We start from the raw sequence: 27931 nt of genomic DNA on the forward strand, positions 1-27931 counted from the left end.
ATCAGGGGTTCAAGGCCAGCCTGGGATAAAGGGCAAGAAAAAGAGAGGGTCAAGGGAGTTATCTGTTCAGTGTATCTCTCAAAATAGCAACAAAGAAGCCAGACCTTTGTAAGAAAGATTAGTTGTCAGTCTTTAGAATCAGTCAGAAACTACACCATAGGAAAAAAATTCTTCGAAGGCTATTTGGTAGTAGCTAATTTTAGTTTATCTACTTTAATGAGTTTTTGAAAGTGTGATTTTAAATCATTTTATTAATAAACTCGAAGAAAGTTATAAGATATAACATGTTTTTAAATATCTCTGAGGTGGCAGAAATGGCTCAAAAAACAACTAAGAATCTATGTTTGTTTTTGAAGCAGTCTTGTAACAGTACAAGCTTAGCTCAAACTCATGATTCTCTGTGGTCATTCAACATTACACTCAGCATAAAATCTACATTATGTAAAACTATGTATATACCTTAGCAGTTCCCAACATAGATGTTTGTTTGGGACATTTATAGTGATCTAGGAGGATCTTAGTTTCAGAATTTGGTCTCATTTTCTTCTTTCTATTTCCCCTAATTCCTACCACAATATTTTACATGGTTAAACATCAAATCAAATCAGTGATTCTCAACCTGTGGGTTGTGGCCCCATAGAGATCCTGCATATTGTATATTTACATTACAATTCATAATAGTAGCAAAATTAAAGCTATGAAGTTAGCAATAAAATAACTTTATGGTTGGGGGGGTCACCACAACATGAGGAACTGTATTAAGGGGTCGCAGCATTAGGAAGGTTGAGAATCACTGCATTAAGTACTTCTTAAATCAATGCAACAAATACTTAAAAGCATTAGTGGAGGAGAGAGAGAGGCAGAGCAGGGAGACAGTGGCCCTCTTGTGTCCTAGAAAATCTGAAACTTTTGCTTTAGAAAAAAGTCTTGGGGAGGGGAGGACACCGAGCAGCACTGATACACAAGAGCCATTGAGCCCTGGAGTGTAAGGAACACGGACAATCCTATCACAGCCCAAGATCACAGAAAAACAAAACACCAGAGGCCAGGCCAGTATCCTGTTGGCAGATGAGCAAAATAAAACAGCTCCCCAGACAGTTACTTTGGTAAAGGTTTCAGCCAGCAAGCCCCACCCAGGAGCATAGCCTCCCAGAAGCTTTTTAGATCTGAGCACATAAGAAATAACAGATATCCAGGGAAAACCTCCAGCATACAACACAACGACCAAATCAAGCAGCGAAGTGGGAAAACAAAACAATCTAGAGGAAGAAGACCACCAAGGAGACCATAACTTAAAAATTAAAAAGCAATCATCATTCCATCCGTAGAGACATGGGAAGGTACTGCAATCAGAACAGAAGTTCCTCAGATCAATTCACAAGAAAGCAGCCTGAGAGAAAAGAGATGGAGAAAACAAGCTCGACACCTGAATAAGAAGTTCCTAAGAAAGAAGACAGAAAAGAAATGGAGAAAGAAACCAACAGATTAATTTGAGAAGTTTTGAGCAGAGGTTATCATAGTTAAAGAGCCAACTAATGGTCCAGGGAAATGGATAAAAACAGGCTCCTTTTAGATTGGGTGGGGGTGGGAATGTGGGGATAAATAGGATATTTATATATATATTAGGGTGGTTTCAGACTTCTCAACAGCCTAACACCATCAATAAAAACACAACAGAGCAATGTCGTAAAATCTGGAAGGAAAATTACTTCAGGATCAGAATCATACAACCCTCCAAGTGTTACCACAGTAGCAAGACATAAAATTGTTTCCAAACTTGCAAGTCTGAAACACCTTTGTTATCAACAAACATTCTGGAAGCTCCTGGAGTATGTGCTCCAGTAAGGCAAGATGAAGAAAACTAAGCAATGGAAAGCTAGCGTCTAAATAATAGAAATCCAACACGAGCAGTCTAAAAAAAGGTGACAGTCAAGTTACCCAGGATTACCTGTACCCGGTGACAGGTGAGAATGCTTTCACTGTTAGAATGGAAATCCTAAATTATCCAATGCTTTTAAAATATCAATTTAAAGAATCTGAAGTGGAATTATGATAAATACATAGAAAACTCAGCAAATAAAAAAATAAAGCTGGGCGGTGGTGGCGCATGCCTTTAATCCCAGCACTTGGGAGGCAGAGGCAGGTGGATCTTTGTGAGTTCAAGGCCAGCCTGGTCTACACAGCAAGATCCAGGAAAGGCGCAAAGCTACACATAGAAACCGTGTCTTGAAAAAAAAAAAAAAAGTAATAAAGATCATAAACTTGTTGAAGAAACCAGTTTACAACTCAGAAGTAGACTGAATTTATATAGTCACAAAACACTGCTTTAGTCAAGCTAAGCAAAGGTCAGCACAGAAAACTCAGATGAAATGGGGGTAGGCAGAAAACAGGGAGCACTGAATCCAAATGTTCTTTCCCTAGCAGAAACTAATAGATATTACTTTAAAAAAAATACATAAATATTGCAACACTGCATTTTTCTCCACTGACATAGAAATAGAACACAAAGGGAACAGTTAGATAAAAATGTTGCTTCTGAGGAAGAAAATCTGGGTTGGCATAGAAATGGAACTGGCTTTACTAACCCCACACAACTGTCTTGATTTAGGATCCAAGGTGCTCAGGGACCAGACGGAGAAGTCACTTTTGTTTTAGCATGGTCAAGAAAAATAAAATCCAAGGTCTTAAATTTTAAATTATATCTTTAAGTATGGGTAGATTTCAAAAGGCCAGTCAGTATAAAGAAAGACAAGGATGCTGAAGCGTACCTCATCTCTCCCACTCCAGAAGTTTGTGACAGACTTTTGGAATCCAACTTAGTGTGATGCTTAAAGAGGTCTGCAGCAGTGTGGACCCACGGCATGCTGGCTGGCCCAGTTCAGTCCACAACCATAAGACAGTGTTTTTCTGCTGAGCTTAGACCTTCTGGGTTTTCAATGGACTTTGGCTAAAACCTAAGTGTTTAATCCACCCTACAATCAGCTATTTCTACCTCTTAAATTCTCCCATCATTCTCAGTTCATCGCTTCACTTACTACTATGATCCTGGATCACATCAACAATGGACATGGAAAAATAAATTTCATTACTACTTGACTCCCAATATGGTACAGCCAGCCCTTCATTAACTCAATTAATACACCATGAAGTAAAAACTTTCAGTATGCCAGGTACAGGCTCCTTTTTGATTGTAAAAACTTGCTCAGATGCAGAAGCTAGTCACCGAGTGACTGAGACACTGACCTGAACATCTAGGAATGAAAACAATCTTAGCTGCAAAATGTAAGCTTTTGATCACAGTTAGTTGAATAATATGTAAACAAAATTTGAAGAACAAAAACAAATGAGAAGAACTAGTTTTCAAATAGAAGATCATTTCAGTCTAAAGATCTCAGATAAAAACAATTACTCCAGTTACTCCACTAGTGTCAATACAGCAGCCTTACAGAAGGTACAGTTCAATGACAGGCTTCAACTACTAAAACAGGTATCCTTTAGAATAGATACTCCTTACTGCCATGTTTTTGTCCTTCTAGATATATGCTTCTACTGGATTTAATCTTATTTGTTGGGCATTGAATTCAGGGTTTCAGATAGGCTAAGCAAGAAGCTACATCATATCCCAATATTTTTGAAGTTTATTAAATGAGCTTTTTTGTTTGAGAATACCATTTTAAAGGTACAAATTTCATCAATAATTATACTCAAATACATCAGAGGTTGCCTATTAGTTTTACTGAGTGGTTTGGAGTGTCATGCACTCTTAATAGCTGGAAGAGATGATCAGAGGTCATCTTATTCAATTCAACACAGCAGTCTGCCCTATAAGATTCCTACTCTATTGTACCATCACCCATTGGCTGCGCTGCAAAAGCCACCGAACAGAGCTACTTCCACACTTTGCCTTTAGATTATTTTCTATCTGTGGCAAGCGGAAACTGAACAATCACATCAAATCAAACCGCTCTCTGTTAGAAACTGAATGTTCTTACACATAAACCCCACAACAAGGTTCCCTGCTAGCCTTTAAGACCTGCCTTCACATCAGTTTATCTCCTGCCACCCTGGAACCTTCCTTTCTCAATCCAGGACCTCAAGTTTTTTTGTTATGCTAGCTGCCTAGTCTATATAGTGCCCTTCCAACCTCAGCTTTACCACTTCAAAGTCGGCCCATTCCACCTTCCAAGGACTAACTCAATCGATCTCCTAAGAGATGTACACACACACACACACACACACACACCATTTTTTTTAAAAAAAAGGCTTCCCTTTTTAATGTCTCTCCCACCTAACTCGGGCTATGTGCATTCGTTTGCTTCTTGACCCATAGTCTCCCAGGAGATTATAAGAAAGTTCAGTAAACAGAACCTGTCAGCCTGTCAGTAATGTCAATTCTCCCCAGGATAGAAAATATACGATACTCATCACTTAAGCTCAATTTTTCTTTCTGAAAACTGAAATCCATTTACTCATTCTTAAATTTGACTAATCAGTGCTTAAACGTAACCTTTGATATTGATTTGGCCTGGATTTTAACTTTTGGTTAACTTTGGGGCCGGAGGTGGGGTGGGGAGTGGGGGGCTTGCAGGTAGAACTTCTTAAGGCAATGATAATTGTTTTCCTCCTCAAGAAGTAGCACATTCCTACACAACAATTAACATTTGAGGGGGTTCATCCTCTCCTCCCCTGTAACCTGGACAACCAAGAGAGGAATCCACGCGTAACTCTCTGCAAGGCAGTTATTGAGAACTACAGTCTGCAAATATTAAAAGTGAGAGAAGACTACAGCGCAATTCCTGAGAGCGGAGCGAGAGGCAAGCCAGATGCTTTCAAATTACCGAAACTGGGAGGGTGCACAGAAGCAAAAAATACCGAAGTCTACGAGAAACCCGAGAGACTATCGGCCAAAGCTGAAGCCCCTAAAGGTGTTGTAAGATGCTCGTCCAAGGTCAAGACACCCGTTAGTGGTCAAGTTAGGACAGGCAACCAGGTCCTCCAATCCCACACCCATTCCCCGAAATCTGATCGGTTTCGCAGACTGTGCGCCGGGAGTGCAAAGCTCGGGAATCCGCAGGGAGGCGGGAGCAGTGCAGACACCAGGAAGAGGGAGAGAGGTACGCTGCAGGGATGGAGGGTCATCCCTCCCACGTGTCTGGAAGCCTGAGATCCACCGCGGGCGGCAGGACTTGCAAGCGCTCACCTATCTGGGGCCCAGAGGCGGGTGGTGCGATCCCGGGACACAGACACAAAGGCCCCCGGCGGGTAGAGGCAGCACACCAGGCCCCTCACGTCCAGTTCGTGGCCCGGGAGCGAGCAGCTCAGCCGGTATCTAGCTGCGCCGCTCGCCATGGCCAGCGTGGGTCCGGGGCCCGGCTCCCGGGCACAGCGCGAGACTAGTCCACAGGCCCGAGCCGGCGTGCGCCAGGCTGCAGCCCGAGACCCGCCTGCAGGTGAGGGGCGCGGGAGACCGGAAGAGCCCGTCAGCCGGTGCGGAAGGACTGCGGGGGAAGGGGCGCGCCGAGCGGACTGAGTGACACAGCAACCCTACCATGCACACCGGAATTCATCATCCGCCGCAGCCCGCGGTGACGCAGACTGTGTGCGTCGTGCGGCTGAGCCGTCGCGCGCGGCGGCTCTGTCTCCTTCTGCGCCCTGGATCGCAGGCCGAGGAAGGAACGGTGAGACCCGGACTTTCTGCCTAGGCGCCGAAGGTTCAGGTCCTGTCAGAACCTGGTCCATTTCGGTAAACAACCGAGGATTTGTAGTAGTGGATGGGGGCAAGCCGGAACTACAAATCCCACAATGCCGCGCGTCCTGGGCGCCTCGCCGGCGCGCTGAATTGGGATGTTTTAAATGTAGGTTCTCTGCCCGACTCCCGAGTGATAGAGTGAAATCGCTTCTTTACCTTGCGTCACGATTTGATTACCCAGGTTCTGCATGCCTCTGGAGAGTCTCTCGGGATTTACATAAATTAATTGTTTTTCATTTAAAATGACAGAATCTGAAGCCAAGTGGGAACTTTAATCACTTGCCTTCGCTTCAAGCTACCCCTATTTTCTTACCCATACTATCAGATATTGCAAGTAAATACGATGGTTCAAATCCACTATTCTCAAACGTGACCACTGTTTGTCTGAGCTTTGGCTCAGTAAATCTAGATAGGGCAGAGAATTCCTTTAATTAATAATGTATAAGGTCTCATAGTAGCCCTGTCTGGCCTCAAACTCTTGGTTCTGCTCCAATCTCTGAGCGCTGAAATTACAGGTAAAAAAAATACATTTTAGCCAAACCTCTATTGTGCTGCTGGGTGTCTCTACATTGCATTGAGAATGTCAGTCTACATTGTAAAGTTTGCCTTCTGTATTATCATCTGGCATCGACCATACCACAAACTTTTGTTAAGTGCATTTTTCTTTACTCGCTCTTCTTAAAACTCTCATTCTAGGCTTTTGTGTCACTATTCTTTTGTGTTTCTCAGGTTTAAGTCCCGAAATGTTGACATTTTAAAACCTCTTCTGCTGCTATACTCACCTGATAATCTTTCCTCAAATTATATTCTCAATCTTTGAATATTTCTAGCTGCCTATTAGAAATTTCTGCCTAGTGGCTTAAATTATTTTAACATTTAAATTATTTTAAAACTCTAGTTTTCTACCTCTTCTCTCTAGAGTTCTACACATCAAAGTAAAATTCTTTTTCTAAACTCTAGATCTAAGTATTATTCCCTCTGTTCAGTAACCCCGATAGCTTTCCATCCTTAGAGTACAATGTTATACAAGGCCTTTTACATTTCTCTAACTTATTTACTGAAGTCATTTCCCTTAGGGATGTGTCTGCCTCTGCCATGTTGGATTTCTCAGCTTTCCTGAACAAACCACAATATTGAAGTTGATATTTCTATGTTCTTAAAACAAACAAGTAAACCCTAATGTCAGGGGAGGCTGAAGGAGGAGGATCATGTGTAGTTTTGGTGCCTAACACTGGGCTCAAACTCACTGAGATCTATCTGGCTCTGCCTCCCGAGTGCTGGGATTAAAAGAATGTGCCACTGCCACCCAGCCAAAAAGTTCCTGTCTTAAGAACACATACAAGCCGGGTGGTGGCGGCACTTACTTTTTGTTCAGGAGACAGAGGCAGGCAGATCTCTGTGAGTTCAAGGCCAGCCTGGTCTACAAAAAAATTCTAGAACAGTCAGAGCTGTAACATAGAAATCCTGTCTTTGAAACACACACAATGAAACTGTAATTTTTTTCTCTGTCACAGTTCCATACCAGTTTATCTTCTGGACCTTCCTAATTCCTCTTTGGGCCAATTTTATTAATTGCCAATTTAGTGTTCATGGTGGTGTAACTGTGGGGGGCCTAAAACAGCTTGACCATGCAGCTGCCATGACAGGTTTAGAGGCCCAGACACAGCTTCTGTGACAGGCTTACTGCCAGGCAGCACCCAGGAAAAGCCTTAAGCTGTACCCACCCAGGGAAGGCCTGCATCTAAGGGGAAGTACCTGACATCCCAAACATCCCAACCATTAGATAAGGTTAGATAAGATGGTCAGATGTCCCTGAGTTTAGCACACACCTATTTCTGTTTCACAGATACCCCTAGACAAATGTCAGCCAATCAGGGTTCTGAACCCTGGAAATTTCCTCGCCCCAACTTCTGCTATGTTAAAAACTACCCCGCCTGACCTCAGGGCTTTCTGCTCTCACCGCTGCATTGGAGCTTGAAAATAAAGGCTCTTTATAGTTGCTGTTAGTTTTTTTTTTCTTTCAATTTTTATTTATTTTCTCTTTTTCTGAGTGTGTGTGTGTGTGTGTATTTGTGTATGTGCAGTCACCAGAACACACACACACGTGTGTGTGTGTGTGTGTGTGTGTGTGTGTGGTGTGGTGTGTGTAGGGTTGGTCAAAGAACAACTTGCAAGAAGGATCCTTGGGATTGGTTGGGTGGCAAGCCCCTTTACCCATGAGCCATCTCAGCAACTCTGGATTTTTTTATTGAACAGTCTCTCCCTAGACTTGGCTGCTCCAAATTCACAGTAATCTTCCTGTCTCAGCCTCCTGAGTGTTGTCATTATAGGGGTGTGCCGCTACTGAGGCCCTGAGGTAGATGAGAACCCTCAGATTCACTGCTTTCCATGTAATAGGTTTTGTTTTTCTGTCGGCTTAATGGCCGTCCCTGAAGCCCCCCAAGGTCGGGCAGTCAACAACCCTCTGCAGACTGCAGCCTGGCAAGATTTCTGGTCCTGCTGGCTCAGCCGCAGTCACCAAATGTTGGTTTTAACTAAGTCTCTATTGTTCTGTTTACCAGAAAGACTAAGGAGTCAGATGTTGGTGTGAAAACCTGCTAGATCAGAGAAGCTGAGAAGCAACCAGCTGACCTTCCCTTTTTTGCTGGAGACTCAGCAAGAGAATCATCTCTCCACTCATCCCAAACCAAAAAGACTGCAAATCTCTAAGTCCCTCCCTACTCCTTCCTGTGCATCTCTCCTTCCGTATTTCTGAGTATTCCATACTGGGGCTAATATTTATCAACTAGTTGCTGGCTCTGCCCCCAATCAAAGGTTAATTTTATTAACACAGTCTTGGAGTTTCACAGTGTGATCAAATATCCCACAACAAATAGGTTCTCAATGGAAATTTCCCCACTATAGCATATCATCTAAAGACAAATTGTATGTAGTTTCTCATTTAGTCCTCATAGAAATCCTACAAAGTAGGAAATATAATCTCCATCTCACAGATAAAGAATTTGGCTGAAAACAAAACAAAACAAAACAAAACAAAACACCCCAAAGAACAAAACCCAAAAGTGGCCATTAGGCTAAGATGGCTCTAGCTCTGGAGCCCAACTTAACAGTACCCAGAAATTTAATCAAAGTCAGAAATGAGGGTCTGGAGAGATGGCTCAGTGGTTAAGAGCACTGGCTTCCAGAGGACCTGGGTTCAGGTCTGAGCACTCACATCATGGCTCACAAGCATGTATAACTCCAGGTCTGGAGATCCAATACCCTCTTCTGCCCTCTCCATGATACATACAAATATGATGCATTATACATATAAATATGTGTAGGCACTCATACACATAAAAATAAATGAATCTTTTAAATTTTAAATTATTTTTATGTATTTACATGAATGTTTTGCCTGCATGTATGTGCACCACTTGCAAGATTGGTATCTGGAAGACAGAGAAGGATGTCAGATAACCTGGAACTGGAGTTCAGCTACCATTCAGGTTCTGGGAATTGAATCTGGGTCATCTGAAAAAGCAGCCAGAGCAAGAGCCAACCCCAATAAATAGAACTTTAAAGAACATAAAAAGTGGCCAAACCTTCCTCTGGGACTTTGCACTTTAAAGAGTCAAAAGCATGTTCTTAGTCTTGCTCCTAGAACATATGATGAAAGTTTTCCCCTCATGGTTCCTAGATAGAGCCCAAACTATTGGAACTCCCGGGCTCAAAATTGCACTATTAATTAGATTTCAGTAGCATGGGAGTGTGAAGCAGTTTTCATTGATTTAATTATTTAATTAACAACTGAAATATTTTAAAGTCACATATTGAGAACATAACAGTTGACTGAACTTAAATCCTGTGAACAGTAAGAATGAATTATTGGGGCTTCCCCCCCCTCTAATTATAACACGTTATGTTAAGGACTTAAAGGTTTAAAAACTAGTGATTTCTTTTAACTGTCCACTTGCATAAACTCTCTTTTTCTCATGCCAGAAGGCATGTAGGAGATATATCCACAATACCAATAGTTCTTTTCAAGGACAATAGATGAGACAGTTGAACATCTATAATAGCCATTTAAGATTGTACAAACTGGGCTAGTGGTATAGCTCAGTAGTAGAGTGCTTTCATCAGATTTATGGGACCCCAAGTTTGATCTTCAGATATGGCAATAAAGGAAGAAGGGAATGAACAGGACAAGGCAGGGCAGGGTATAGTGTCATAGACCTTTATCCCATCACTCAGGAGGCAGAGAGGCAGGTGAATCTCTTGAGTTTGAGACCAGTCTGATCTATATAGTGAGACCTAGTCTCAAAAAATAAAAATAGAGACCCAGGCTTAGTGACATACACTTTTCTCTTTTTCCCGAGTCAGGGTTTCTCTGTGTACCCCTAACTGTCCTGGAACTCATTTTGTAGAATAGGCTGGCCTCACACTCACAGAGATTTGCCTGCCTCTGCCTCCTGAGTTCTGGGATTAAAGGCATGTGTCACTATACTTGGCTTGGTGGTATGTGGTATGTATTTGTAGTCCCAGTACTTGGGAGGCAGAGACAGGTGTATCTCTGAGTTTGAGACCAGCATGGTCTACAGAGAAAGTTCCAGGACTGCAGAGAGAAACCTTGTTTCAACAAACAAACAAACAAACAAAACAAAACACCCTAAATAAATAAAAATAGACATAAATTATATATTACAGTTTTTGTTCTCAGTATGATGCTTTCAGTATGATTTGGTTTTTTTGTTTGTTTTAAAAGTCTAAATTCAGCTGGACATGATGGTGTACACCTTTAATCTTAGGACTCAGGAGGCAGAGGCAGGTGAATTTCTGAGTTTAAGGCCAGATTGGTCTACATAGGGAGTTCCAGGACAGCCAGAGCTACATAGAGATACTTTATCTCAAAATCAACAAAACCATGAATCCATTATAGAAAAACTAATGTAAAAGATAAGGAAATAAAGTTGGGGTTAGTATGGCTCAAGGTTGGTAACTTGGGACAAATTTTGCCAATCTGAAAACAAAGGAATCTTAACAATTACTAATGGCATTTAGCGTGTCTGTATCAACAATTACTAATGGCATATAGTGTGTATAAAATTGTGGTAATAGAAGCCGGGCAGTGGTGGCGCACGCCTTTAATCCCAGCACTCGGGAGGCAGAGGCAGGCGGATCTCTGTGAGTTCGAGGCCAGCCTGGGCTACCAAGTGAGTTCCAGGAAAGGCGCAAAGCTACACAGAGAAACCCTGTCTCGAAAAACCAAAAAAAAAAAAAAAAAAAAAAAAAATTGTGGTAATAGAATGTAAGTATGTAGGGGACTATGGCCTCTTCTCTATTTGCTGCCATAAACTGATAAAAACATTAAATATGAGAAGAAGTATGTGGGTTGCATACATAAAAGCAATCACATAATGTAAATCTCATGACCCCTAAATGATTTAGGAGTATCTGATGTTTTGACATTGCTGTATGACATTGTCATCTTCAAATGTATTGGAACACATTCATAGTTATCCTGTGGCCCGTGGACACATATTGGTCATGCATGATAGATGTTGATATACCTCATGTCTATAAGTGTATTCAGTTTTTTGTTTATCATTCTAGGAATCCAGGGTTCACATGAGCACATTAAGTACATACTAAACTATATTTCCAACCCCTTTCATGTCTAAAGGGAAAGGAAATTAGGAGTTATGGAAAATATTAAGTGACTAAGCAGTTTTTGTAAGAAGTCACTAAGTTTGGAAAACATACAATGTCTAGGACAGAGTCTGTCTGACTCAAAGAACAAACATTAGTTTGTGAATGATTCTCTAAGGGATAGTGGTATGTGACACAAGACTATCCAGCTGAGTTGACAGACTTCAGACTTTGTTTCTGCTGCATGCGTTTAGTCTTCTCTGGTTAATGATATCTTCAGTCCAAAGACTCTGGCTTTGTGTTCCTCTTGGCTGCTCTGGTCAGGTGGAAAGGTAACCTTGCTGAAAGTTTCTCCCTGCATTGGGAGAGAGGGAAAGCAAAGGAAAGCCGGAAGGACAAACTGCTGACTTATAAAATGGAGTCACTTAGCACAGGATCCAGCCTGAAAACTACTGTTTCGTATGATATGGAGTAACATAAGCCGGGTACATCCTGAACTCTATACAGCTTATAAGTTGTGTTGTACTTACCAGCAATGTAGACTATTAAAGAACTTTCAAAGCAAATACAATTCAATGCATTCTTTTACATATTGTTACATTAGACAATAGCTGTTTTCAAGCCTTTGGTGTTCAGAACAAAGATACTGTCCTGAAGCTGACAGCTTTTTTTTTTTTTCTTGCTAAACATTGAGTAACTCATATCTTTTTAGATGCTTTGGAAACATTGTTCGGATAATTGCTTAATTCATTTAACAAATGTGAAAATTAATCATGGTCTTTATTTTCTTTGACATTAAAATGTAATAATAATACATTGTTTGAACTAAAATTAAAAAACTTTGAAAAGATAATGTACAAATTTTCAAGTCTTAGCCATGAAGTTTTCTTCCCTGGAGGCAACAATTATCATTGCTTTCTTGTATACTTCCCAAAGATTGTTTATGTAGATATTAGAATGTGTTAGCTGTGAATACTTCTTCACCTTGATTTAACCATATATCCTGAATAATTTTTCATATTGTCAGGGAAGAACTTTTCATCTACCCCATCATGTTACAGAAATGAAATAACTTACAAAATACAGATAAAAAGGATGAGAAAATAGATGTCAGTTTTTATACAAATTGAGCTAATAAAAGAAACAGCAGTTTTCATCAAATGGTTAAAAGCTTGTAGGTCCAACTTAGTGAAGAAAAATTGGTGTGTGATCTTAAAAAATTTCCCAATGAGTAACACACATTGATTCTTTAGAAAATACAAGTTGGATGCCGGGCGGTGGTGGCACACGCCTTTAATCCCAGCACTCGGGAGGCAGAGCCAGGCGGATCTCTGTGAGTTCGAGGCCAGCCTGGGATACCAAGTGAGTTCCAGGAAAGGCGCAAAGCTACACAGAGAAACCCTGTCTTGAAAAACCAAAAAAAAAAAGAAAGAAAGAAAGAAAGAAAGAAAGAAAGAAAGAAAGAAAGAAAGAAAGAAAGAAAGAAAGAAAGAAAGAAAGAAAATACAAGTTGGTATTGTGGAGAACAGATTAGGAAGTGTGCTAGTGGTCCCCTATAGAGGCATGCCTTTGTAGTTTCTGCAAGGTAACAGTTCAAGGACCTAGGAGGCCTCATTTCCTCTCTGTTTCCACTGTGACGTTTTCATATAGGGAAGCTCTAAAAAGTCCATTCCCTTTTCATCTGGTGAATCTCACATGTCGGCAGCCTAATTTCATCTCCATCTCTGCTAACTCCAGGCTTCTAAGTTTATCCCCACAACATCAATACTCAAGGGTATATTCACAGCTCAGGGAAATCATTTTAATGGTCAAATTGTATATACTTTATGATAATGCCTTGTTGGGGCACAGATCACTAGAGGAATCAAGAATGTTAATTAGGCAGGGTTGTCTCCTCAAAGGAGGAAATACCTGCTTTTCACCTAGAAGGCAAGGAGTGGATATTGTTAATGACCTGGTGACCTGTGCTATCTGTCCAGCTAGATCTTACCCAAAGCCCCCAGAATGTTTATCCCAGACTCTCCCTCCCTAGACCTTTATCATTAGCTCTCAGTTAATAGAACCTATCCTTAGGGGAGATGTCACAGGTACCTTATAGCCTGCTATCTCTGTCAGAGACCACACCAGATCCTAGGCCGTTAAGCTATAGAACCTATCTTCTTGGAAACATGTATTATATAAAAGAGTTTCTATGTAATCACACATTAAGTTTTATTGTGCACCTGGGATTGGAAATGATTGTTGCCTGGAAGCTTTTTTCCAAAGTGTACTATGTTTAAATATGCTTCCATTACAATATACCACCTGGCAGCAGACTCTCTAGAAGTTCAATCCAGCCTGACTAAGTCAAGCTGAACTGAGTTTTCCTCCTTACTTCATGCAGATTGTTTTCCTGCCAGCAGTAGAGCTCACAGGGACCCCAGCATCACTTAATTAATTTTCCTATAACAAATGCTGTTGCTGGAGAGCTTCTCTCCAGGTTCCACCAAGCCCCGCAGTCCCACAATCCACATATAAAATAATCACTCAGACGCTTATATTACTTATAAACTGTATGGCCGTGGCAGGCTTCTTGCTAACTGTTCTTATATCTTAAATTAACCCATTTCTATAAATCTATACCTTGCCACGTGGCTGGTGGCTTACCGGCGTCTGTGTGTGTGTGTGTGTGTGTGTGTGTGTGTGTGTGTGTGTGTGTGTGTGTCTGTGGTTATGTGCACATGAGTGCAGTGCCAATGGAATTCAGAAGAGGGAGTTGTATCTCCTTGGATTAGAGTTCTGGGTGGTTGTGAGCCACTGGATAGGGGTGCTGGGACCCAAACTTAGTATTTACAGTATTTCCAATTTCTGTTTTTCGGAGTGGATCAGTATTTTGATTTTATAATCACCAATGCTGAGAATAACACTTTGCATAAACACATTATACAAAATGATAGAAATATGTTCAGGGATCTCCTAGAAATTCTGTCTTAATTCAAGTCAAAATTCATTTCTCAATTTTTTTTGAAACTCAAGTCATCAACTAAAACAGTTTTAAAAATGAATCATTCTAATGCAATAAAATTTAATGATTATGTCAATTTGATATTTACATACTAAGGAATAAAGATACAAAAATACTGAGCTCTTATTTTCTGTAATTAAACATTATATTTTTTCTCTTTGACTTAATTTTTCAAAAACAATCATACCACCTGTATGACAATCCAGTTTACATATTAAATACCCTTATATTGGAATGATCTGATAGAGTTTTATATAGAAGAAAATCGAAAAAATCAGGTTCCAAAATCCTCTCCCCCCAAATAAGCAAACAAAACCTTTTTGAAATTAGTCAATGTGTAAATATATTTAGTAACTAGTCATTTCTAATACCTATTATACTAGTGATGAATGGAATTAAATGAAAGCCCAACTTTCAAAAATCACTGCTCAAGGAAATAATATATATTGAATTCTCTAGGAATGCAAAGATGTTTCTTGCTACTTCAATACCCAAAAAGTTTAATTATGCTTTTATAAGAGTAGAAAACTATATAGTAAAAACACTGCAATTCATATATAGAATAGTCTTGAGTCTGAGCCAAGGTATATCAGGTGCACTAGTTGGTGTGGTATGACAGTATTAGAAGTGCAGAGTGCGTGTGTATTTCAGGACTAAGGCTTTAGTGAAGTCATGAGATGCAACATAGATGAGTATTTTAGAAACAACTCAGACCCATTACCATTTGTTCTTTAACTTTTGTTCACTGCATGTTCAGAAATTTTTTACTACTATAAGTTAACCACCACAAGGTTTCATGACCTACAGTTTAAGAAGCTGAGGTCCTCAGACAGAAAACTTGACACACGAGCACACTTAAAGTTTTCAGTTACTTGATGTAGCCTAAGTAAGTCCCTATAAAGAAACAAGGTCTTGGACTGAGGATATAACCCAGTGGTACAAAGCTTGCCTAGCATCTGGCAGGCTCCATATTCGACCCCCAGTACCACCACAAAAATCAAACAAAGACAGAATGAAAATGACTAAAGTCATTTTAAATAAATAAATAAATAAATAAATAAATAAAGTAGATGTAGCTAGAGTTTTCCTGCCTTGCCCACAGTCAGGACAAATCTTTGTCACTCCCCAGTCCCCCAGCTGCTCAGACCCAACCAAGTAAACACAGAGACTTATATTGCATACAAACTGTATGGCCGTGGCAGGCTTCTTGCTAACTGTTCTTATAGCTTAAATTAATCCATTTCCATAAATCTATACCTTGCCACATGGCTTGTGGCTTACCGGCATCTTCACATGCTGCTTGTTCTGGCAGCAGCTGGCAGTGACTCCTTCCACCTTCCTGTTCTTTCTTTTCTCCTCTCTGTTAGTCCTGCCTATACTTCCTGCCTAGCCACTGGGCAATCAGTGTTTTATTTATTGACCAATCAGAGCAACTTGACATACAGACCATCCCACAGCAAGTAGATTCCTAGGAAAGCTGAGAGGCCAGTAAGTGAGATGCACTCTTGTTTTGAATTGTTTTCATCACATAAACAATATGGGGACATGGAACAGTGCTGATTCCCCAAATGATTTAAAACATATTACTTAATCTCTTTAAAATTGGGTCAGGAACACCTGCCCTGTCAATGTCAACTGTTAACATCAGTCGGAATTCTTAAGTGGAAGGCACAAAAACTATGTTTAAACTAAAAACAGAAAATGAATTTATTAAAGTGTATTAAGAAGCTGGGTATGGTGCTTCAAGTCTTTAACCCCAGCACTTGGGAGAGGCAGGAAGATCTATATACATCCAGCCTGGTCTACATAATGAGTTCCCAAGACAGACAGGGTTACACAGAGAGACCCTATCTAAAATTAAAAACAAAACAAACAAAAAAGAGTCAGTCTTAAAATCAGCAAATGCCGGTGCTGGCATCCTAATAGACCCCTGAAGTATTCCTTACGGTTTACATTCCTATTTTGGCTGTGCGCATCGGGTTAGATTGGAGTTAGCTATTAAGCAATAAATTCAGATCTTGCTATTAAGGAAGTCTGGCCCAGCCAATGCAGTCACTCTCATTTCCTATAGGGGAGCGGCCTGGATAAGGCAAGAAATCTGCCAAACGTTTAGTTACCCAAACAAACAAAAACCAAATTCCCATTACAAAGAGATACTTGTCCCCCTGGGCTGCATCGTGATTTAGAAGTCCTAAAAGTGAGACTCTTAAGGATACTCAATTACATAGCCTTCTTCATAAACTTAGGTAAAAAAGAAGCTCTGGTCAAGGAAAGATTAAAGACACCATTTCTTTAGGGAAGTATGGAGCGAGAAGAAAAAGAGTGAAAAAGACAGAGAGAAAAGGCTGTCCTCAAATCTCGCGAGACCCCCGCCCGGGTCCAGTTTTAGGTCCCGGGATCAGAGCCGTAGCGCCAGCCAATCAGGAGGGGAGTTTTCCGCGCGGGGGGCCGTTGCTGGGATACGCGGCGTCGCGCTGGGCTTTGCGGCCTGGCGCCTAGGCTTTGCTGAGGTGAGCGTTGGGGTTTGCTCCGGCTCCTCAGAGAGAGAATCGTGTTGCGGGGACCCCCCATCCCTACCCCCGGATTCGCACCGGGCAAGGTGAGAAATCTCTGCTCCCGCGCCTTCTCCCTGCGCGGGTAATCGTTCTGTGGCGACTCCGACTCGCTCCAAACAAAACAAAGTCGAATCTGGGCTCTTGGCTGTTTATAATCTGGGGCAACAGGAAAGCTAGAGTAACAGTGGCTAATTGTGCTGGAATTACTGGGTGTTTTTTTTAACTTCTTTTGAGAAAGTGTTTTAACTATAGGACCTGTCTTTGAAAAAAGTACTTCTTTTAACTTCTGATATCATTTGAAATAATGCTGTTGATGTCTCTGCAGTTCAAAACCATAGGGAAGTAGGGGTGGGGTGCTTGGAATAGAAAGATTCTAAAGTTGGTTTGTTTGTTTGTTGTTTTGGACACGAAGAGATAATTGTATAGATGTCCAAATGGGAATTTTCAGTAAACAAGTAAACATTCAGAATTGGTGCCTGGTTTGAATGATGGAGTTGTAGACAATTGCTTTATGAATTCTTACTACAGTTGGAGCTGAAAAGTGTGTAAGATTGTAGAAGTTGACAGTATAATGAGGGATCATGGGGTGATGCAAAGAAAAGCAAGAGAAATGCCGAGCTTGGGATGTAGGAATAAAGCACTTTGGTTCAACAGACGTTTTGTTTGCAGTCATAGTAATTCCTCCCTCTCCCTTCCTTCCTCCCTTCATCACAGGCATGCACCACCATATCTGGTTTATTTTTTAAGGTTTAGTCAAGTTAGACATATCTTCCCAAGCATTTATTATTATTATTTTTTTTAAAAGCAAGTTAACTTCATTTTCCTTAGTGGTGCTGGAGGTTGGTTGGTCTGATAGTATTTTTGTTTTCTCTACCACTGAACTACTTTCTGAGTCCAAATTTAGTAAATATTTGTAACTGAGATGCCTTTGTGTAGGAGGAGATTAAGAGATACAAAAACATCGTTTCTGCCCGCCACTGAGACAGACTCGAGGATTTAAAGATAGGAGCCAGCTCTTGTTCTCAGGGAAAGGAGCTCTTAAACACATTCTTTCAGTTACTGTGATAGGCACTGGGACAGTAATGTGCAGGATATATGGGCGTTTGCAACAGCCCAATAAGCCCTAAGAAGGTGGAGCTGGTTTAGAGTAGTCATGGAAGAATTCCTGGAAAAGCCAGCATGCAAGGTGTGTGTTAGGCAAGGAGATTGGTTAAGAGGCTGATATGATAAACCGCCTGAATAAGTGTTTCCCTAAACTGGCTGCCAGTACTGTATATATAGAGAGGAAAGTATGTGTTTAGCATTTGAAGTAATTAAATTAATAGGCTATTGGAAGTAAGAGAAAGGAGAAATCAAGGACCAAGTTTCTGACTTGTGTGAGTAGGAGATAATACCAAGAGGAAGAACAGATTTGGGTGAAATGAGAGATTTTCATTAACTTTATCCATGTTTGTCTTGAAAACAATATACCATGTCTGAGTGGAGAAGTTAAATTTTGTATATTAAAAACCTGATGTGTCAGGGAGATAAAGGAGCTGTGAATCCTTAGCTCTTTATTTGCTAAAACCCTGAATGTGGATATAAAAAACTGAGACTGTGGATGGCATTGTGTGGAATGCTGCCATATACAGGCAAGTAGAGGATGCAGGACCCTGAAAAGAGAGCTAGAGTAGGCTAGTGTCATGCTGATTTCATACAGAGTACACACCAGTCAAGGATGACACTCATTTCCCTGTAATGTTGACAGAGGGCATTTAAATGGTGTAGAAATCTAGGAGGTAGTGGAAATAGGCTACTTTATAAAGCCTGATTACATAAGAAGACTTTCTACACAGGTTAGAGGAGTTTGCAGGACAAATAAATTAGTTTCTGTGGTTAGGAAAAAAATGAACTTGACAATAGAGTGAAAGAAGTAAATTGTAAAGATTGCTGCAGTAGTGGGGATAATATCACAAGGGAGATGTGGAGTATAACACACGATGGGTTGAAGAGAGCAAATCAGGATAGAGTTTAACCTTGAGTGAGAGAGGGATGGCTATTGATACTGGAGAGCAGGATGTGCTAGCTTGGTTTGTATGCTATAAACGTGATAGAATTTATGTCCTTATTTTCTCAGATTACTAGGAAATCAGGTTACTTTCTGAGAGTGATAGGAACAGATGGAAATGTGATTAAGGTCTATATAAACCAAAAAGAAAGGATTAGAGTGCCTTGCCTTTGCTGAGATGGGATATGTAGATGTAACCAACTGTCTTATTAAATAAGAAACACAGAACCAATGTAAAAGAGAAAGCCAAGAGGTCAGAGCTCAGAGCTAAAATCTTACCCTTCCTCCTGCGGTGCTCCTTGCTCCCCGAAAGAGACCTACTTCCTGTGTGTATGTCTTTACATAGTCTTTCTGTTCTGCCTTCTCATTGGTGGTAAACCCAAACACATGACTGCCTTGTCACTGCCTGTAAGTACAGCCCTCCAGGTCTTAAAGGCGTATGTCTCCAATGCTGGCTGTATCTCTGAACACACAGAGATCTATGGGATTAAAGGTGTGCACCACCACCGCCATGCTCTTTCTATGGCTCTAATAGCTCTGACCCCCAGGCAACTTTATTTATTAACATACAATTAAAATCACATTTCAGTACAAATAGAATACCACCATATTTCCCCTTTTCTATTTTAATAAAAAGAAAAAAAAGGCAAAAGGTTATAACTAACAAAAGAAAAACTATATACAAAAGTACAATAACTATATACAATATATACAAGTAATAAATACCTAAACAATGTCTAGTCCATTTGTATTTGACAAATCAGAGAAAATAATTCCATTATCTATCCTATTTTGGTAAGTCCAAAATGTATCTAATTCACTTTCTATCCTAGTTAATCTTCAACTATAACTAACTAACTAATCTTCAACCGAGGAAGGATATTGTAATAAATAATCTCATTTATTTTTATTTACTTACACCTTTTAATTATTTACTATCATTGTATGTGTAAGTGCATGATGTGTGTGTGGTGGTGGATGTTCATACTACAGTGTACATGGGGGGAGGTCAGAGGACAAGTTTGTAGAGTCAATTCTCTTCTTCCACCTTTATGAGAGGGTTCCAGGGATTGAACTCATGTCTTCAGGCTTGCATGACAAGTGCTTTTACCCAATGAGCCGTTTCACTAGTCCCAATCCCATATTCTGAATAGAATATTAAAGTAAAATTAAAATAAAATTAAAGCCAATTTAGCCTTGTGGTAGTATCTTGAAATGGCAGCTTTCAAGAAAAAAAAAAATCGTCATGAATTAAGTATTTGAAGGAAGGATATAATGAGCTATGAGTTTTTGGTGTATGAGACCTCAAAGAAAAATTGATTTTTTTTTTTTGTTTCCCAACAGTGGTTAAAGTGAACAATGGCCAGTAACCACAAATCTTCAGCCCCTCGCCCTATTTCTCGGGGTGGAATAGGGTTAACGGGAAGGCCTCCTTCTGGAATAAGACCCCCATCTGGGAATGTGCGAGTAGCGACTGCAGTAAGTTGGGAATCTGTGCAATAACAGATTTTACTTTGTTGTTCCTTTATTCTGTAAACACTATTAACTGTATGGAAAGTGCTTTAAAATATGTAAAAATATAATGTGACAGAATAAGACCATAAGACTATTATAAAGGGCATTGTTTAGTGATATCCATAAATATATTTTAAAGCTATAATAGTTTAATAGTTTACTTTTTATAACAGAGCCTTGTACATATTAGGCAAAGGTAAAGCTATCACAATTAAAATTGTACAGTGATTTAGAGTCAGAAACGAGATAAAATGGACTAAACACAAAATAAAGCATTTGTAAAAATTTTATTAGAAATGTGGCTTTCGGCCGGGCGGTGGTGGCGGCGCACGCCTTTAATCCCAGCACTCTGGGAGGCAGAGCCAGGTGGATCTCTGTGAGTTCGAGGCCAGCCTGGGCTACCAAGTGAGTCCCAGGAAAGGCGCAAAGCTACACAGAGAAACCCTGTCTCGAAAAACCAAAAAAAAAAAAAAAAAAAGAAATGTGGCTTTCAAATTAGTTGAAAAATAAATAGAATATTCTTGAGACATTGCCCCAAACTTAATAAATTACTTCTTAAAGTAATTTTTGTCCCTTCTTGTATTATTTATAAGACTTATAAAAAGTGTAGGAACTTGATATTTTAAAGAGTTTATATAGCTGGTAGAGGAAAATATATAAATTACTTAATATAAACTTAATAAAGTCAGAGGACTTTCTAATAATGATAGAAAAACCAAGTACTTCAAAATATTTTTAATTTTTGTATTTGAATTTACAAAAGTTGAAAATACCATAAAAATGAAAAGAAATAAGAAACTGGTAACTTTTTTCTATATATTGTTCATAACTTTTAAGAAATTGAGACAGAGTAATATAGCCTCAGTCTCCTTAGGGCTGGCTAGGATTACAGACTGTACTACCACACACACACATCAGTATTCAGAATCTTTTTTTGTTGTTGTTGTTGTTGTTGTTGGGTTTTTTTTGTTTGTTTTTGTTTTTTTGTTTTTGTTTTTTGAGACAGGGTTTCTCTGTGTAGTCCTGGCTGTCCTGGAGACCAGGCTGGCCTTGAACCCACAGAGATCTGCCTGCCTCTGCCTCCCGAGAGTGTAGGGATCAAAGGTGTATACCACCACCACACAGCTCAGTATTCAGAATCTTAAAGTGAGAAATCAAACTTTACTAATTTGTATGAATTTGTTCTATGTTAAAGCTATAAACTCATGGGTTTTTGGTCCTTTTTGGGTATTGGGGAAGAATAGCATTATAAAATTGGGCTCAAAATCTTTCAGAATGGTAAAAGAAAAAAGAAGAAAAGATGGGGCTGGAGAGATGGCTCAGAGGTTAAGAACACTGGCTGTTCTTCCAGAGATCCTCTGAGTTCAATTCCCAGCACTCACATGGTGGCTCACAACCATCTGCAATGAGATCTGGCTCCCTATTCTGGCCTGCAGGGATACATGCAAACAGAACACTGTGTACATAATAAATAAATAAGTCTTTTAAAAAAAAGAAGAAGAAAAGACATAATACCCAAATATAAATATGTGAATGGTATGAGTAAGAATATTTTGATTGTCACAGAAAATGAAAAAAAAATACTTATTAGTAACTATTAGTGGCATAAGTCAATGTAGTCAGTAAGAGAAACATCATATTTGAAAAAGTACAAAATTTATAAACTAATCATTCTAAGAAAAATATAACTACAGAGATTATTACATTTTCATTATTATAATAAAATTTTGGAACAAATTGAATGACATTAATAAACATTTTAAATGTAGCTTTGGAGCCTGTCCTGGAACTTGCTCTGTAGACCAGGCTGGCCTTGAACACAAAGAGATCTGCTTGCCTCTGCCTCCCGAGTGCTGGGATTAAAGGTGTGAGCCACCATCACCCAGCTAAAGGTTTAGTTTTAATTATATGTATATGTGCCTGTGAGCATGTGCATGTAAGTATAGGTACCAGTGGAAGCCAGAAGGTGTCCAATTCTTCCAGCTATAGTTACAGGCAGTTGTGAGCCTCTGGACATAGTGCTGGGTAATGAATTGGTAGTCTTCTGGAAAAGCAGTAATTGCTCTTCACCACTGAGCCATCTTTCCAGCCCCATAAGCAAATCTTAAATAAATTATGTCTTATTAAAAATATGTCTGGCTATTATTAAAATTATTTTTAATTATAATTGGGAAAACTTTTTTGTAGTACATAATTTAAAAAGCAATGTAATATCAATTTTACATAGTAATATACATTTAAATGTTGATAGAAATGAAATGGTAGGCTAGGAGTGGTGGCATGCCTGTAATCCCAGCACTCTAGAGGCTGCAGCAGGAGAACCATGAATTCAAAGCCAGACTGGGCTACATAGTTCCAAGTTACCCTGAGATAATAGCAAGATCCTATCCAGGCCAAGTTGAGACAATAGGAATAGGTGTCTCAAAAAACAAACAACAACAAAACCCTTTTCTTTGATATAGTATTTTCTGTTATTCATACATAGGGTTTTGAGTAACTGAGAAAGTATGTAGTGCTGGTATTCAAGCTCCAACAATAGGCTAATTGTAGAAGAGGTATAATACTGAGTCCTGTGTTTAAAGGACAGCACTTTTCTTTTTTTTAGGGAATAAATGATAGTCAGGTTTTCTTAAACTTTTATGATTTTTTTCTAGAGTTTCAGATAATAGTATTATATCATTATAACCTAAGATGGAAATATTTTTTTCTGAAGTCTTCATATATATAGTATTTTTCTCTTGTTCTAGTAATAATTGATTCTTTTGATGCTTGTAAATTAAATACTTGTAAAACTAATCTGACATTATTAGCCAACTCCTAATTGCCATGCACTTTGTGTAACTGTGTGATGTCTGTGGTTTTGAAATGAGTGATGTTCTTGGTAAAACAGTGGCTGACTTGAGAGCTTTTTCCTATCCCAGGCATTTTCAGCTGTTTGGTATATATGCTATAAGACTATTCTGTGCATTTACAGACACAAAAACACAAATGCATATGTAGCTTGTGGTCTTGATTCAAAATCAGGGTAATACTTTGTTGGGTTTTGAGGGAGACCTGCTCCCTCTTTTCCCCTAGGGTACTCTTAAGGAGGGAGAAGTGAGGAATATGTAGATAGAAGTATATATATAGAGACAGTTAGAAACACAGGATAGCTCCAGAGGGCCTGGATCCACTCTATCCTTCTGTCTTTACTAAAGGACAATTTTTTGTGGGGGGGCATGGGTCTACTAAAGGACTTTTAAAGGAATGCCAAGGGGTGGAGCAAGAGACCTCCCTCCAGCACAGCCAAGTGCAGACCATCCCAAACACCTGGTGACCATGCATGTGGTCAAACCATCCCCTAATGCAGCCCTGCTTTGTAAAGCAAGCTCAGATATCACTAGGAAACCTTTGTGGGCTCCCATTTTTTTTGTCCCTTTCAGTAATATATTTTTGAATATTCTTCCAAGTGAATACATGCACTCACACTTTATTCCATTTTCTTATCCTCTGTACTTCATCTGGTAAATGAGAAAGACAGGTGATTTAAGTAGTTCTCCTAAGTCTGCTTGCATAAAGCAGAAGAAAGAATTGTTTAGAGAGCTTCCAAACCAAAGACTTCTCAGTCTCTCCTCAGAACCACTGTGGGCAACCTGGAGTTCTTTGGTTTGAATTGCAATTGCTTTTGTATTCAGCAGTCTCTGGAATATGTATTGGTGTTGGCAATGTAGCTAAATAGCTTCCAAGTAATTCTCTGAGTCACTTAAGAACTGGGTAGTTGGATAGTGTTAAAGGCTACCAGGTAGCAAAAATAACAACAACAAAATAAATGGCAAAAATTTAATAATCTAAAATTTCTACCCCATATTTAATCTTCTGTCCATTTGTCTTTGGCAGAGAGAGAAATAAAAGAAAAAGGATAAAAACGTAGAAGACACAGATGGCTTTTGGAACAGTTTTATGTTGCCTTTATAATTTCCTATGACTTATGTGCTGTATAGTTGACAAGAAGAGAGTTGTGGCTTTTCTCTGGATATGTAATAGTACTCATTTTTTTTTTTAATGAAAAATTTCTTTTTCCTAGTTTTAAAGAAAATATATACTCATTATAATAATGCTTTAAATACCAGATTCTCTAAAGGAGAAAATCAACTGTAACATCATTATGTTTAAATAAGGATACTTTGGCCGGGCGTGGTGGCGCACGCCTTTAATCCCAGCACTCGGGAGGCAGAGGCAGGCGGATCTTTGTGAGTTCGAGGCCAGCCTGGGCTACCAAGTGAGCTCCAGGAAAGGCGCAAAGCTACACAGAGAAACCCTGTCTCGAAAAAACCAAAAAAAAAAAAAAAAAAAAAAACCAAAAAAAAAAAATAAAAATAAAAAAAAAAATAAAAATAAAAAAAAATAAAAATAAAAAAAAAATAAATAAAAAAAAATAAATAAAAAAAAAATAAATAAGGATACTTTAAATTTTTTCTTATATTTATTTATTTATCTGGGTGGAAAAGTGGGGAGCACATGCCGTGGTGCCCATGAGGAGGTCAGAAGAAAAGCTGTGGGAGGCAGTTCTCCTCTACTGTGTGGGGTCCAGGAGTCAAACTTAGGTCATAAGGTTTGTTAGTAAGCACCCTTATCTAAGGGCCCTACTTTCCGTTTTTTAGATAAGTTTTTTTTTTTTTTTTTTTAGTATGTAGTCCAAGCTGGCCTTGAACTTAAATTTTTAGAAAAATTCTCTTTATAATCTTATGTTAGTAGATATGTACTGTTTTTTTCCTGGTTTAACACAAAGTGAAATCTTGCTTGTCATTTAGATGCCACCCACAACAGCAAGGCCAGGTTCTCGTGGTGGTCCCTTAGGGACTGGTGGAGTTTTGTCATCTCAAATCAAAGTTGCTGATCGTCCTGTAACCCAACAAGGTTTGAGTGGAATGAAAACTGGCATGAAAGGTATTTTATTTTTTTGAAGATGAATGTTTTGTTCCAAAACTGTTAAAGCACATCTTAATGAATGAGAAATGAAGAATGTAGTTCTTTTTCTTTGACTTATAAAATTGTTGTGAAATAATAGAATACATGTGAAATATATTATGAACTAGAAAGCTGCTGTATGCATGCGTGTGTGTGTGTGTGTGTGTGTGTGTGTGTGTGTGTGTGTGTGTGTATATATATATATATATATATATGACCTACTTTGAGCTTTATTTTTCTGACCATAGAGTTTTGCTACAACTGACAGAAATTTAAAGAGAAGTTTATGATCAGGGATTAGATTTTCATTACTACATAAAAGTATTTTGAAATTCTTAGAATGGCACTTACTGGGCCAGTGAGATGGCTATCAGATAAAGGCTCCTGATGCCAGGCTTGATTATCTGAGTTTGATCTCCAGGAGTGACATGATGGAAGGAGAGCACCAACTCTCACAGGCTGTACTCTCACCTCCACATGTGCCAGGCACACACCCATACACATACAATTTAAAAATTTTAATGTAATAAAAATTTAAGGCCGGGCGGTGGTGGTGCACGCCTTTAATCCCAGCACTTGGGAGGCAGAGCTAGGTGGATCTCTGTGAGTTTGAGGCCAGCCTGGTCTACAAAGTAAGTTCCAGGAAAGGCGCAAAACTACACAGAGAAACCCTGTCTCGAAAAACCAAAAAAAAAAATTTAAATAATAGTATTGAAAGCATTTATTGGAAGTTAAAAAATTCCCTTTTTTTTTTCTCCATTATAATGACTAAGAAAAGAAATGAAACTGACATACTTCTCTTTAAGGAATAACAATATATTTTATTTTTTATTTATTTTTGAGACAGTCTCAAAAATAGTGGTCTTACATTCACTATGCAAATGAGGATAGTCTTGAACTTGAGTCTTCTTATCTCACCTCTCTCAAGTGTAGATATTACCACACTTGACTTAAATAAGTTCTTTTTGGTATGACGCCAGAGATTGAACCTAGGACCTTGTGTATGCTAGGCAAATGCCCTACCATTAAGTCATATCCCTAGCACTATTACACTATACTTGTTTCAGAAATTTGATCAGTGTTATGTATGAATCCAAACCATGATTGAAATTTTTAGAGTTTTTTTTGTGTGTGTGTGTGTGGCTAATGATTTCTGAGGGCTGAAGATACTTGTGAGGTGCAAAGTTAATTTTTTTTTTTTTTTTTTTTTTGGTTTTTTTGAGATAGGGTTTCTCTGTAGTTTGGGGGCCTGTACTGGATCTTGCTCAGTAGACCAGGCTGGCCTTGAACTCAGCAAAGTTAATTTTAAGATAAATTACAATATAAATATAATAATGATGATATAACTATATAACATTGATAAGACATTGTAAGTTGTAGGCAGTTTTTGTTGGGACCACCAGTCAGCTCTGTCCTGCCAGCCTGCTCCCAAATAAACACAGAGACTTAATATTAATTATAAATGCTTGGCCTATAGCTTGGCTTGTTACTACCTAGCTCTTACAACTTAAATTAACCCATATTTCTTTTCTAAGTAATACCACATGGCTCATGGCTTGTTATTTCATTTTCTACATGTTTTGCTTCCTCAGCATCTGGCTGGAGACTCCTTAGACTCCTCCTGCCCAGCTGTAGGCCCATCAGCTCCCTATTAACCAGTGAGAACAATACACATCCACAATGTACACAGATTGTTCTACAGCCTAAGTCATCTGGATGTGCGATAATTAATGTACATACATTATGTGAAAATACTGCAGAGCTTTATTGGAGACTTGAATATCCCTGAATTTCAGTTTTTGTTGTAGTCCTGAAACTAATTCCCTTTAGATACCAAAGGAGAACTGTATTTTTATTTAATTTTATTAATAATAATAATTATTATTATTATTATTATTAGTGTGTGTGTGTGTGTGTGTTTGTGTGTGTATGGGGGTGCCCGAGTGCATGTAGGAAAGTCAGATGATAACTTTCTGGAATTGGTTCTCTCCTACTGTGGGTTCCTGGGGTCAAACTCAGGTTGTCAGGTTTGTGTGGCAAGAACATTTACCCATTGAGCCATCTTGCCAATTCTAACCACTGTAGTATAGTAGTATGGGGGTTCTTTCAGGAGACTTAATTTTGTATACCATATTGCTTACTAAGTAGAAAACCCATTGATTATTTAGAAATTTTTGCTTAATTATTAAGAATACAAAACATAAGTCAAAATCATTGTCTCTGACCTTCACATGTGTGCTATGGCACATGCACTCCCCCTCCCCATCATACAAGCTAATGATAATGAAATAGCATTTTTGAAAAGTCCTTTCGTACTGCTATGTTCTAGGCTTCCATAGGTCTAGTTTCTATCTAGTTAGTCTGTCCTGTAATGTCTAGTTTCTTTTTAAAAATACTGTATTATTATTTTTTAAATTATATATGTATGTGTATGTGTCTATGTGTGGGTCTGTGCACATAAGAAGAGGCATTCAGATTCCCTAGAG

At 39.1% G+C, this 27931-nt stretch overlaps 2 protein-coding genes across 8 annotated transcripts in view; one reads left to right on the top strand and one right to left on the bottom strand.

The window, feature by feature from the left end:
• Positions 1 to 5587, bottom strand: part of Plaa (phospholipase A2 activating protein) — a 35208-nt gene extending 29621 nt beyond the window's left edge. The window contains exon 1 of the mRNA XM_006974014.4: positions 5201 to 5587. Coding sequence (XP_006974076.1) covers positions 5201 to 5349 — 149 coding nt within the window. The 5' untranslated portion in view covers positions 5350 to 5587. The remainder of the gene's footprint in view (positions 1 to 5200) is intronic.
• Positions 5559 to 27931, top strand: part of Ift74 (intraflagellar transport 74) — an 85704-nt gene continuing 63331 nt past the window's right edge. Inside the window, exons 1-3 of one of the 7 annotated variants that reach the window (XM_076564510.1) lie at positions 5559 to 5678; positions 20328 to 20462; positions 25289 to 25424. In XM_076564510.1, the coding sequence (XP_076420625.1) occupies positions 20343 to 20462; positions 25289 to 25424 (256 nt within the window). In that variant the 5' untranslated portion in view covers positions 5559 to 5678; positions 20328 to 20342. Of the gene's footprint in view, positions 5679 to 5836; positions 5856 to 11841; positions 11863 to 16799; positions 16981 to 20327; positions 20463 to 25288; positions 25425 to 27931 lie in introns of those variants that run through there. The other 6 variants (XM_042271410.2, XM_076564511.1, XM_076564514.1 and 3 more) reach the window with 6 other exon arrangements.

This window comes from Peromyscus maniculatus, chromosome 2 (genome assembly GCF_049852395.1).
Source record: "Peromyscus maniculatus bairdii isolate BWxNUB_F1_BW_parent chromosome 2, HU_Pman_BW_mat_3.1, whole genome shotgun sequence".
NCBI lineage: Eukaryota > Metazoa > Chordata > Mammalia > Rodentia > Cricetidae > Peromyscus > Peromyscus maniculatus.